The following is an 11,656-nucleotide window of genomic DNA, read 5'->3' as shown; positions in this document are numbered from 1 at the left end:
AGGGGCAGTCCAAAGTCACTGACAAATGTCGATACAGTACTGAGGCTAAAATTGTCAAACAAAGAAAAAAAAATCATCCAACAGTGAGTTTTAAAATTATCTTTAATAAAACAATTAGTTTGTTTTCATTGCTTACCATTCCTATGCTCTGTGACCCATCAAGCTGTGATATTTTATAATTAGCCCACTTTATATGGTAATCAGATCTGTTGGGTGTTGTATGAAATCAACATTTTTTTTTTTTTAATTCAGTCTTGATATTGATTTTGCTTAGCAATCGGCCATTCAGCTTAAATAATTCATGTTGCTCGGAAAGAAAAATTGACCTTTTTGACCAAAACAAAAACTATTTTACTGAGGTGTTTATATAGATTAAATATAATGCACAACAAATTAATCACAGATCGAGCAGAAATCTAGTTTATTGCCAGTTTATTAGGTACACCAACATAAAACTGGTGCAGTCTAATACAACTGATGCTCCCTTCTTTGATCAAAAAGTTATTTGTAAGCCACTGTTCATACAAGTTCATGCAATTCAAAGTGCTTTACTGAGAAATGACAAAAGCCATGTGAACATTAAAAACACACACACAATATACTGTATGTATTGTAAATTGTACATACATATATGAGAGCCAAATGAGCCGGATTGCCAAGTGAGTAAGAAGAAGTGGGTGGATAAGCAGCTGAGAGAATAAACTCCGGAACTAATGGGATCACTCGGCATAATTTCATTGCGATGCACAAACAAACAGCTGAAGAAATTTCTTATCACTTGCAGTGGTACAGACTAGATTTATCTAGTTCTTTAATAGGAAACAGGAAATCATTTGGGAAACATCTTAGCATCATAGAGACAAATGCATATGATTTCCAGTCTCTGATGTTTGGCTTTCTCTTCTACAGTTCACTCTTTTCATTCAAGCATGTGAGCCCAGAGCTGCACATCCAGGTTCATTATTGTAGTTTGCCAATAAAGTTGTCACCGTGCGAGGACTCTGCCAGTGGCTAGTCATCTTGCTGGCAACACTGTTTAATTTAACCCCTTGTTTAGTAAAGAGCTTTCTGAATGCAATCCATCACTGTTACAGAGCAAATGACACCATGACATGATTTCTCTTCAATTTATACATGAGAACTGCTGAGCCATTAAAATGCAATGAAAAGAAAGACTGCAGCTGAAGGGTAGTGGGATGGAGGAGACAAGGCATAGAGTACAGGAAGAGCACCATCTTTTTCATAAAAAAAAAACTATTTCAGACACTGATAAAAGGCTGTTTTGATTTCACAAGTGGGAGGCATCAAATCTTGCAAAGCTGTTCTTCCTCTGAAACGTTAAAATAGTTTACTTTACTTTTTCCATCCCTGTCAGTTTGATGTACATATTCTGTCAGTCTGTGTGGTTAGAATGTGGGATTGTTTTGTCTTGTGTCAATTTTACCACAAGAAAGACACTGGGGCGATAGGGAGTAGGGGTGTGCGATACTGGCATAAAATTATACCTGCATATTTTCTGGGATTTTTTCGATATCGATATTTTGCATCCTTCAATAATATGTTTGATAAGGTCTTATACTAGCCCCAGCTTGTAATTCTCATGTATTACATACACTTGGTTCACAAAGATAATCTTCTGTTAACCTACGAAACTGAGGCTTGCTGACCATTTTAACCCTGTACACTCACCCGGATTCTGAAGGTATTTCCAGAATCCTCATAGACTCTTCTAATGACGCATAATCAAAAATAATCTGATTCAGTCTAAAAAAAATATCATTTTAATCAGTGTCTTTGCTATGTCCATTCATCTTATATAAAAAAGACGGCTCAACCGCTGAACCTGCTCGACTTTGCTGTTGAAATTCCAGCACTGAAAAGCGTTCTTGTCTGACAACATGACCACCTGCACTGGCGTTGACGGCTGCTCACAGCCAGGCACGGCGGACTCCGGTGGCTTATGCAATGATTTGATTTACAGATGAGAGGCGGTGCAAAGTCAAATGAGTGAAACAGTCAAAAGCAGTGTTCAAAGTTTAATGCATCTGCCAAATGAATGGAGCCTGTCTAGACGTAGAAATGGCTCTATGTTAGCCCCCCTACCTATTATGGTGCTGCACTTAAATTTGTCCCAGCAACTTTGCTGACCCATGTTGTCCAGAAATATGAATGATATATAATGAATATTATTCTAAGCTTTTTACCCAGAAGAATGATTGGATCTCTACCCTTTTTTTAAACTACCAACATTTGGAGTAGTAACTGTAATTAATTTTTTTTTCTCAGTAATTATAACTGATAACAGCTGTGTTTATTTTACACTGGCAATACCTGACACAGAGTTATACTAACAGTAGACTAATTTTAAATCAGCTAGAAGAGCAAAATAAAAGACAAACATACATACATTTTCCTTGTGACATAATTATTCACGGAAGTGTTCACATAGGGGCTTATAATAACCTGATTAAGAAAATAGGTTTTGGAGCTTTTAAATACACCATTGCTTTATCATATAGTATGCAATCCAAAGAGAAATAATGATTGCAGCCCATCCATCCTGATGTCATACCACTCTGTCAACCACTGAAGCTTGAAAGTGGTTATTACCAGTAATGTTTCCACTGTATGTGTATTGACGATTCACAAGATCTTTCATCAATGGGAATCAAAAGGATGACTGATCTGAACTAATAACTGGCCCGTCTGCAGGAACGCAGCAGATTGATAGTGCTGAGATTAGTGTGTCCTGGAGTGGAAAAGTAAATTACGACTGTCCGCATACTGGGGGGGATGTTGGTGAATCTGGCACCTGGATGTAAGTGTTTTATGATAATAACTGTACCACATTTGTCATTCCTGTTAAGTGCATCACTTCCATGCTCATTGTGTGCAGCATGCATCGTGTAGGCTTCAACAGGGTTGTTCCTCATTTTCATCCCTGTTGCACGTGTCTTGGATTCATGATAGAAGAAAGACCATGGCTCCTCTTATGTGTGGGCAACGGTCGTTTCAATATCAGAGAACAGCACAGACAGTAAAAATGCGATCTGCTGTTTAGTTGAACTCTGTGGACCCTGAATTATGTCCTTTGCTGCCAGAGAACAGTTCTCGAAGTTGAGCTGTTTGATTTAGCACAAAAGCAGAATATAGGGCCAGAAGTTTTTTTTATGCACAACTAATATCGTGTTAGACAGCAGTAGTAATAGTAGATCTCATTTTATGGTGTAGCATGTGACCGAGCATCTTCTTTTATTTTCATGTTTTGGTTTTAATGGCTTTTATTTATTATTGTTTTTTCTTTTTGTCAGTTTAGTTCTTTTGACCATTACTTGTTTTCATGGAGTCAAACTTGTTTATTACCAACCTGTTGTTTTCAATTATTTTCAAATGTTTTCGGATCCATGTGTTAAACTTTGCTCTTCCCACTTCCATGTTGTTTTTCTGGGCCTTATTTTGCAACAAGTGCATGGCATGGAGCACAGGTAGTGTGTCCGTGTTTGCTCATTTCCTACCTGCGCAACTATTGTTTTCATGACGTGCACATCACGTAGCTTTTTGACCAAGCAGCAGCGGCTTCCCACTGGCAGGTGTGTCTGGATAAAAATGGGGTGTGTCCAGGTAAATTTTGCACGCATTGGCAATATTAGGGCGCACAAAGTGACTGCGCCACTGACCAGCAAGAAGCAGGTTTGTGGTCATTAGTCAAATCATCATCACTAGATAATGGGCGCTTTGACCGTGCTGTGACGTGCGCCTGTATAGGTGCCTGTTGTTATACCCTGGGACCCGCTGCATTTAATTGTAATTGTAATGCATTGTAATGCATTTAATTGTCTTTAAAGCTGCTGATGTGAATTAGCTGCATCATTTTATTCCCAACAAAAAAGCATCAGCAGGTATTTGCACTGTGAATAGCAGCTGATTTATTTTGACTCAGTTCTGCTGCCAACCAACTGTTCCCTCATTGGAAAGAGGAGTGAAATAGTTTTTCTAGCTGGAAGAATGAGGTTGTCTCATCTCACATACTGGGGCCATGATCAAAATAAGATCACATAGCTCATTTCCATATGGCAAGGTAGAGCGACTTCTCTGCTACTCTCCTACAGACATAGCCTCAACACCTCATTTATGACAGTGTGACACAGACAAAGATTACATTCCCTGCAACTATGAAAATATATGCAGTAAAGATGGAGGATTTCTTTGTCAAACATTACTGCAATTCTTAGGAGTCATCTGTTATACAGATGTAGTGTACTATACTTCACAATGACATATTTCACAGACTGAGGATGAGATTTAATTTGTCTATTGATGTATCATATTCCTTAAGGATATGAACTAATCTCAACAATAAGCACTCATTAAAATGTCTGTTCTTGTTTATGAGATGTTTACATATCAATGTCACACTGTAGGTGTGATGAAACATTGCTCATAACACCAGCTGCCCTTGTGATTTTGTTACACACTTATGAAGACTTGGTGATGCAGCATCATTCCTGATTACACAGAACTGAAGGAAAACACTACTGTCTGCTCAGAGTAGGTAACTTAATGAGGGCATTTCTAAAACCTTATCTGTCTGTGAGGTCTCTGATTCTCTCAAATCAGGTAAGGATCCAGCCTGTGAATTTTGTTCCCCATGGAAACACCTTCATTATTATCTGCAGTCAGGGAAATGATAACTTAAAGGTACGCTACCATATTTTTCAGGTCTATGAGACACAAACTGACGTCATAAACCTCTCTTAAGTGTTCTTTGCTTCTCCCATTATCCTGTTTCCTAGTGACGACAATAATTACGGATGCCTGGTTAGGACAAACGCAACATCCTGCACCAGCTCAGGAAGTTCAACCTGTCCCAGGAGCTGCTGATGCAGTTCTACAGAGGAATCATCAAGTCTGTTCTCTGCTCATCCATCACTGTCTGGTTTGGTTTAGCAACCAAACGGGACAGGAACAGACTCCACTGAACAGTCAGGACTGCAGAAAGAACCATCGGTGCCATCCTGGTCTCCATGGAGGACTTGTACACCTCACAGGCCCCAAGGAGTGCCACACCCTGGACACAAACAGTTTGAACTCCTCCTGTTCAGTCTTATCTTGTTGCCTTATTGAAAAACATTGCACATGCATGTTGAGAGCCACTGTACTGGAGTCAGATTCCTCGTGTGTCCAACATGGGGTGTGCATGACCAAGACACTGAACCCCAAATTGCTCCCGGTGGCTTGACTAGCGCCGTTGTGTGGCAGCCTTGTCGTCATCGGTGTGTGAATGGGTGAATAGTGTATAACCTCCCTGTAAAGCATAAAAGCTATATAAATACAGTCCATTTAGCACACCTGGCCAAAAAAGGTGATTCTGAAATTACTAAACACATCTAAACCAGTTCAAAATTAATAGATGTTTCCCCTCTGAAGCATCTGCAAAGCTATTACAGAGTTTGGAGAACCAGAAAAACATTCCTGATTACACAGAACTGAAGGAAAACACTACTGTCTGCTCAGAGTAGGTAACTTAATGAGGGCATTTCTAAAACCTTATCTGTCTGTGAGGTCTCTGATTCTCTCAAATCAGGTAAGGATCCAGCCTGTGAATTTTGTTCCCCATGGAAACACCTTCATTATTATCTGCAGTCAGGGAAATGATAACTTAATCAACATAATCTCTACCGTGTTGATGCAGTGGTTTGGAAGGAAAGGGATTTGTGTATGAAAGCCACCCACCCCTTATATTAAAGACGCACTGAATTTTGCCTCTTAAAACTTTGCTTAATATTTATTACTCAAAAACTTTTTGTGCTACAGGCAGTAAAAGTATTCACCCCCTTGGATGTTTTACCCTTTTATTGATTTTATAAAGTTCTCCCCGTGCTTGCGTGGGTTCTCTCCGGGTACTCCGGCTTCCTCCCACAGTCCAAAGACATGCGGCTTAGGTTGATTGGTGTCTCTAGGAGTGAATGTGTGCGTGTGAGTGTTTGTTCGTCTGCGTGTTGACCCTGCAATAGACTGGCGACCTGTCCAGGGTGTATAGAAGATGAATGAATGATTTTATAAATTGATTATAGTCAATATAATTAGGCTTTTTGGCAAGTTTGTTACAGCTAATTGTCAGCGTCAGCTCGGTCTCCTACTGTAACACTCATTACTGCCTAAATAAAAGTAAAATATACCACCTCATGTTGAGATGATTGCAGCTGTCACAAATAATTAGTCACTGGTAGGATAACTGTTGTCAGTCATCTGATTTAAATTTGATAGAGGTCACTCAGATTGGCATTAATTAAACATTTGATTAGAAAGTGGTGATGCTGCAGAAAAAACAAAGATGCAGTATGAGGAGTAGAAACATGATCTGACAGCTCTCACAATAGAAACATGAACAGTTATTATTGAACGGATCTGCACGGTTCAGTATTATTTGTTCCCCCATGAAGTATTTCTGCGGCGGACCTTGCAGTCCCTAGACTCCTGTTTCCTGCTGCGGGGTGGGTGAGATCTTCCATCCGCACAGTCAAGCTGTCAAATAAAATGCGCTTGCGCAATTGCTGCGCTCACACAATCCTGTCAGCAGGTTAGCTTTATGTTAAAAATCATCCTGGAAATGCATCAATGCAAAACATTCACTGTCAGAAGACACCGCGAGTGGATGTAAAGGAGGCAGGTTTCTAAAACCATTTGGTGGCAAACTTTTCAGCGGATATATATTTGACTTCGTGGCAAACAGCAGTACTTCATCTGGAGCAACAAATCAACGAGGTTCATTCAGTAAAAGATTCAGGCAGTTAAATGCCTCTCTGAACAACAAACAAGGTTTTTTGAAGCCGATAACGAGAAGCGACAGCGAAGCAGTAGGTAAACCAAATGGCCACCAGCCGTGTGCGCTCCCCTGCTCCGAATTTACTCCGACTTCTAGCTTCTTCTTAACTTTCATTCATTGTTTTCCAGAGGTTTCCACCATGAACCAAACTGCAGGAGCCACGAATGCCTATTGCAGATGTTCCAAGGGAGGAAAGGTAAGAAAGTCTTATTCCGAGAAGTTGAGATTTGGACTAAACAAGCTGCACCTGGAGCCTTGTAGACTCTGTTGTCAACGTGTTGGCATATTGTGCTTCTGTGCGCTTTGGAGAGCCCTAAATTCTGTTCAGGGTACAATTTATTGGCTGGAATAATCGGTTGAATTCATGTGAGCGATGTCAGGCGCCGTGGGGCAAGAAAAGTCGCTTTGTGTGGTCCACTACAAAAACACTGGACCAGATAAAGGATGAAAATCACGGTACAAGCACATGGATCGATGCTTGCTTTCAGTTTTGCACCTCTTGGTGCATTTGCCTGCTAAAATCACTTCGTCAGTAACTTCTTAGTCCAATGCTATACTGTCATACCCAGCACCTCCACTGTTTTACCAAGCCTGTGACACACGTTACAAGGCTGGTGCTGCTTCATTGTGCTGTAGTCAACAGGGAGAAGAGAGGAGGAGAAGGCTGAGGAAGGCAGTGGGAGAGTGGAGGTGGAGAGAGAGGATGAAAAGGTTCAGGTAGAAAAGCTGGAGAATGTGGGAGGAAAGGGGACTGCATAATGGTGTTTTTCCAGTGAAACCATTAGAGGAGAAACAGGCTCTGTTGTGTGTGTGTGTGTGTGCGTGGGGGGCCGCTCTCATTCCCAACACATCTGGCTCTGTCAGCATGCAGATCGGTGGAGATGAGTTATGAAAGCTTATTCATCACCAGCAGCTACTGTATGACACATGGAATATCCACAGCAGATTTCCCAGTGTTTACACTTATTGATTTAGCTACAAATATTTGGATGTGGAGGCGTCTGTTCACTCACACAGGTCTGTGGAGTAATGTGGTAAATGAGCTCTGACAGGTGTGAATGTGAGTTAACAGAGACTATTGCACCGTGTTGATTTTACGTTTTCAGTTTAATTGACACTTTGTTTTTCAGTGTGTTGATGCGATTGTAATACTTTGCACTGCAGGAATTCAAGCAAAATGCATCCTTATTTAACCAAGCATTTCCAATCTGTTCTTCAGTTTTTATACAAGTGTAGATGGGTCTTTTTTGCACTGTTAGTTTGACTCATTTTTGTACAATTTAGTTTTTTGCACTTTATAGCACCTTTATTTTTATTTCTGTCTCATGTGTATATGCTGCTGTAACACGCCAGTTTCCCCTTTGGGGGATCAACAGAGTGTTAGATTATCTTGTCTTCTCTTTTGTTGGTTGCATGTTCGGGGTCCACTGAGGTCAGTGCACAAAATGTAGCATGAATGCCTGCCTGAAGATGGCGACTGTTTTATCACATATAGAAAAGAAAAGGTAAAAGGTTTTATTTTTTATAGCCAAAATAGTAACCATAAAGATTGCGAGCCCATAATAAAGTATTTGTCTTTCAGTGGTAGTAGTGGTACATTTGTTGTTGTTAGGGGATAAAAAAAAAATCTGACAATTAGAAACAACATGTGGTGGTCATAGACATTTGGCTAAAACAGTTATCTAAAAGCTATGGAGAAATGGCTGCAATAGACCAAAATAAAAGTATTCAATTAACATGAATGCCTATGATACCGGGGACCTGTCCAGGGTGTAGTCTGCAACTCACCCAGTGTCAGCTGGCACTGGCTCTATATAAATAATATGGTCACCTAATAGTCACTTTTATATGATGAGTGGGGTTAAATAAGTCCGGAATGGATATGCGGGTTCATCTGAAAGGGCTGTGGGAGCACATCAGACAAAAAAGGTTGTGAGCCACTGCTCTAGCAGACTCCCTGCATCATTTCATATTTGCTGCAGCTTGTATTGACTTGCATACTGTCTTTTGCTACATACACTGAGGAACAGAAGTATTTGAACACCCTGCGATTTTGCAAGTTCTCCCACTTAGAAATCACGGAGGGGTCTGAAATTCACATTGTAGGTGCATTCCCACTCTGAGAGACAGAATTAAAAAAAAAATTTCAGGAAATCACATTGTATGATTTTTAAAGAATTTATTTGTCTTGCACTGTTGAACATAAGTATTTGAACACCTGAGAAACTGTAAGAATTCTGGCTCTTCTTTAAAAATCATACAATGTGATTTCCTGAAATTTTTTTTTTAATTCTGTCTCTCAGAGTGGGAATGCACCTACAATGTGAATTTCAGACCCCTCCATGATTTCTAAGTAGGAGAACTTGCAAAATCGCAGGGTGTTCAAATACTTCTGTTCCTCACTGTATCTGTAGTGTTACCTGCTTGTTTAGCAAGACAGCAGCGCGCCGTGGTTTAATATTTGCACCGAGCTGTCTCTCGCTGCTTGTTCTAATTCTGGGCTGCTTGATCTCCACTTTCCGATTGGCTTTGAGACCTTTCCAGACGCTTTTGTCTTCACACACCAGTGGCTGTTTCATTATTCGTCCCATGGCCACTTTTAGCTTGCTGGCAGGGTCATCTGCACTTTCAAACACACCACTTTTATTTTGTGGCAGTTCAAAGCTTCAGTGTCTTTGTCTTTCTCTCTGTGGTGTTTCTATTTCCAGTCATGTTGACAGTCAGCTGCAGAGACATTTCATCGGAGATTAATGACACTCTGATTTGGTCTGCATGTTTTCTGCAGGCCTCCCAACAGGATAAGCTTCACATGGTCATGGTCATCAGCTTGTGATGAGCTTTGACAGGTTCATAAACATCTGAAATGAAAGGAAAGTGCGTGTGTTGTGCCTTGAGATTGGGATTCTGGAGAATTCCACCTTTGATGCACTTTCTCCAGTTTGCATTTCTTATATTTTTAAAAAGAAAAAATGACGCAAAAGCATTTCAGCTGAGACTTTATTGAAGCTGCTGGTCATGTTGCTACATGGAGGCAGTGGGGCATTACAATGTGATGTTTCCAGTGGAGCTTTATAGGATGTGGATTTTGTTATCTGCAACACCAACAGTGTGACTTATCCTTCTTATCGCAGATCAGCAGCCTTTTTCAAGGCTCAGGGAGAATCATAGCAGTGGCGGACATGTTAATTTCTTCACTGACAATAGGGTGTATAAGCCACCATGCTCCTACACTGTAGTGACAGTATAGCTGCTTAGAATTTTTATCCATCTTAACCTGCAACTGCTCCTTTGGTGCCAGCTTTTCACATTATCACTTTAGTTACTTGCGCACCTAAAGCACAGAAGGGAACTCCCTTTTCTGGAGGTTGTCCAAGGTCCTGATAGGAAATGTAGGAAGTTGTTTGCAATAGTAGAGATGAGGGCATTTGAAGAAATGGGGGTACATGTAAAGATGAAAATTACTTGACGCGTTTAAACATTTAAGTAATATTTTCAAGCAAAAATGCGAAACATTCTCATATTTAAAATCTCATTTTAAATGAAAAATATTAGGGTTTTGCCCACTGGTAAGATAAGTCACCTTAAAATGTCATTTTCAGTGACTTATCTCAGTGTTTAGTTTCATATTGCAGTAGAAAGACATTTTAATTCCTTAGTGTTTAGTTCAGATTATATAATAGTCCATGTTAAGAATTTACAGTTTATGGTCATTATATCAGCAACACAAGGAGACGTCTGCACAGTTCCTAACCAGTTTGGCTGTTGTAGTGATGGCCAACTATCAGGATAAAAAAAATCCAAACGTTGTTGTGGTATTGTTGTTGTTTACCTCCATTGTGAATTGTAAACAGACGTGTCATACTCCAGTGATGCACATTCACCTCTTAGCTTGTATTGTCTCTTCACTGACTGGGTAGGAAGATTTGAATGAATGAAAATATAGTCGTAACATTAAACAACCACTAGATGACAGTGTGGCACTGCAGTACATGTAAAAGCGTCTGATTTAGGGGAATATATTTTGAAAAATTCATTGTTTTAAAACTTTGATTTATTGTTTTTTGTTTAACTCAACTGACTTAGAAAAATACCATGATAAATGCATTGCACATGGTTACAAGACATTTTCTTGCCAGGAGCAATGTGATTACATCATTTATTTTACTGTTGTTTTACTGGCCTAATCCTTTACTGTCTTTTGAGAATGACATGATAATATGCACCAGTTAAACTATTTGTGCAACAGAAATCTTAGCTTTAGTAATGTAACATTTAATAAATGTTCAATTTTTGAGGTTTGTAAGATTCCCGCTGCTCTGACATTAGTTTAGAGACCCCACAGTTCATTCTGCTCCTTTCTTTTGTCTTTTCTTGGTCACAGTAGGCTAATTTGATTATCTTGGCCCTTGACAACCTGCAGTCCTGTGTGTGTGCGCACACTAAATCAAAATTAGGTCCTCTAGTTTCAGAGCCATTTGCTAATCTTTGCATCTGCAGAGCCCACAAAATCCCCCAGTTCTTCTGATTTCAGTTTCATAATGAGAGTAGGAAAGTTTAATTTGTACGACTCGGTTGAGATAAAAAAAAAAAAAGCAAACTAAAATAATGGCCCCATGCAATGAATATGCATTAACTGCTGCTGCCCAAATATAAATTAATCTCTTGAGTAAATCTGTCAGTTGAAAGTATTGGACTTTTTGTCCTGTAAAATAAATGAAAATGTGCTGAGGCTCATTTGTCCATCTCATTATGACATAATTTTTTGTGTGTTGTTAAGCTAAAACTAATTTGTTTTAGTTTAAAAACACACAATCCTGCAGTTACTGAGCT

The 11,656-nt window shown here is 39.7% G+C and overlaps 1 protein-coding gene across 2 annotated transcripts in view; it reads left to right on the top strand.

Annotated features, from left to right (window-relative positions):
• Positions 1-6,464: 6,464 nt before the first annotated feature.
• Positions 6,465-11,656, top strand: part of dpp6a (dipeptidyl-peptidase 6a) — a 163,665-nt gene continuing 158,473 nt past the window's right edge. The window contains exons 1-2 of one of the 2 annotated variants that reach the window (XM_020602865.1): positions 6,465-6,857; positions 6,955-7,022. In XM_020602865.1, the coding sequence (XP_020458521.1) occupies positions 6,966-7,022 (57 nt within the window). In that variant the 5' untranslated portion in view covers positions 6,465-6,857; positions 6,955-6,965. Of the gene's footprint in view, positions 6,862-6,954; positions 7,023-11,656 lie in introns of both variants that reach the window. The other variant, XM_020602845.1, reaches the window with a different exon arrangement.

Source organism: Monopterus albus, unplaced genomic scaffold (genome assembly GCF_001952655.1).
Source record: "Monopterus albus unplaced genomic scaffold, M_albus_1.0 scaffold3.1, whole genome shotgun sequence".
NCBI classification, from domain to species: domain Eukaryota; kingdom Metazoa; phylum Chordata; class Actinopteri; order Synbranchiformes; family Synbranchidae; genus Monopterus; species Monopterus albus.
The sequence above is the reverse complement of the archived record's forward strand: the minus strand, read 5'-3'. Positions and strand labels throughout refer to the sequence as shown.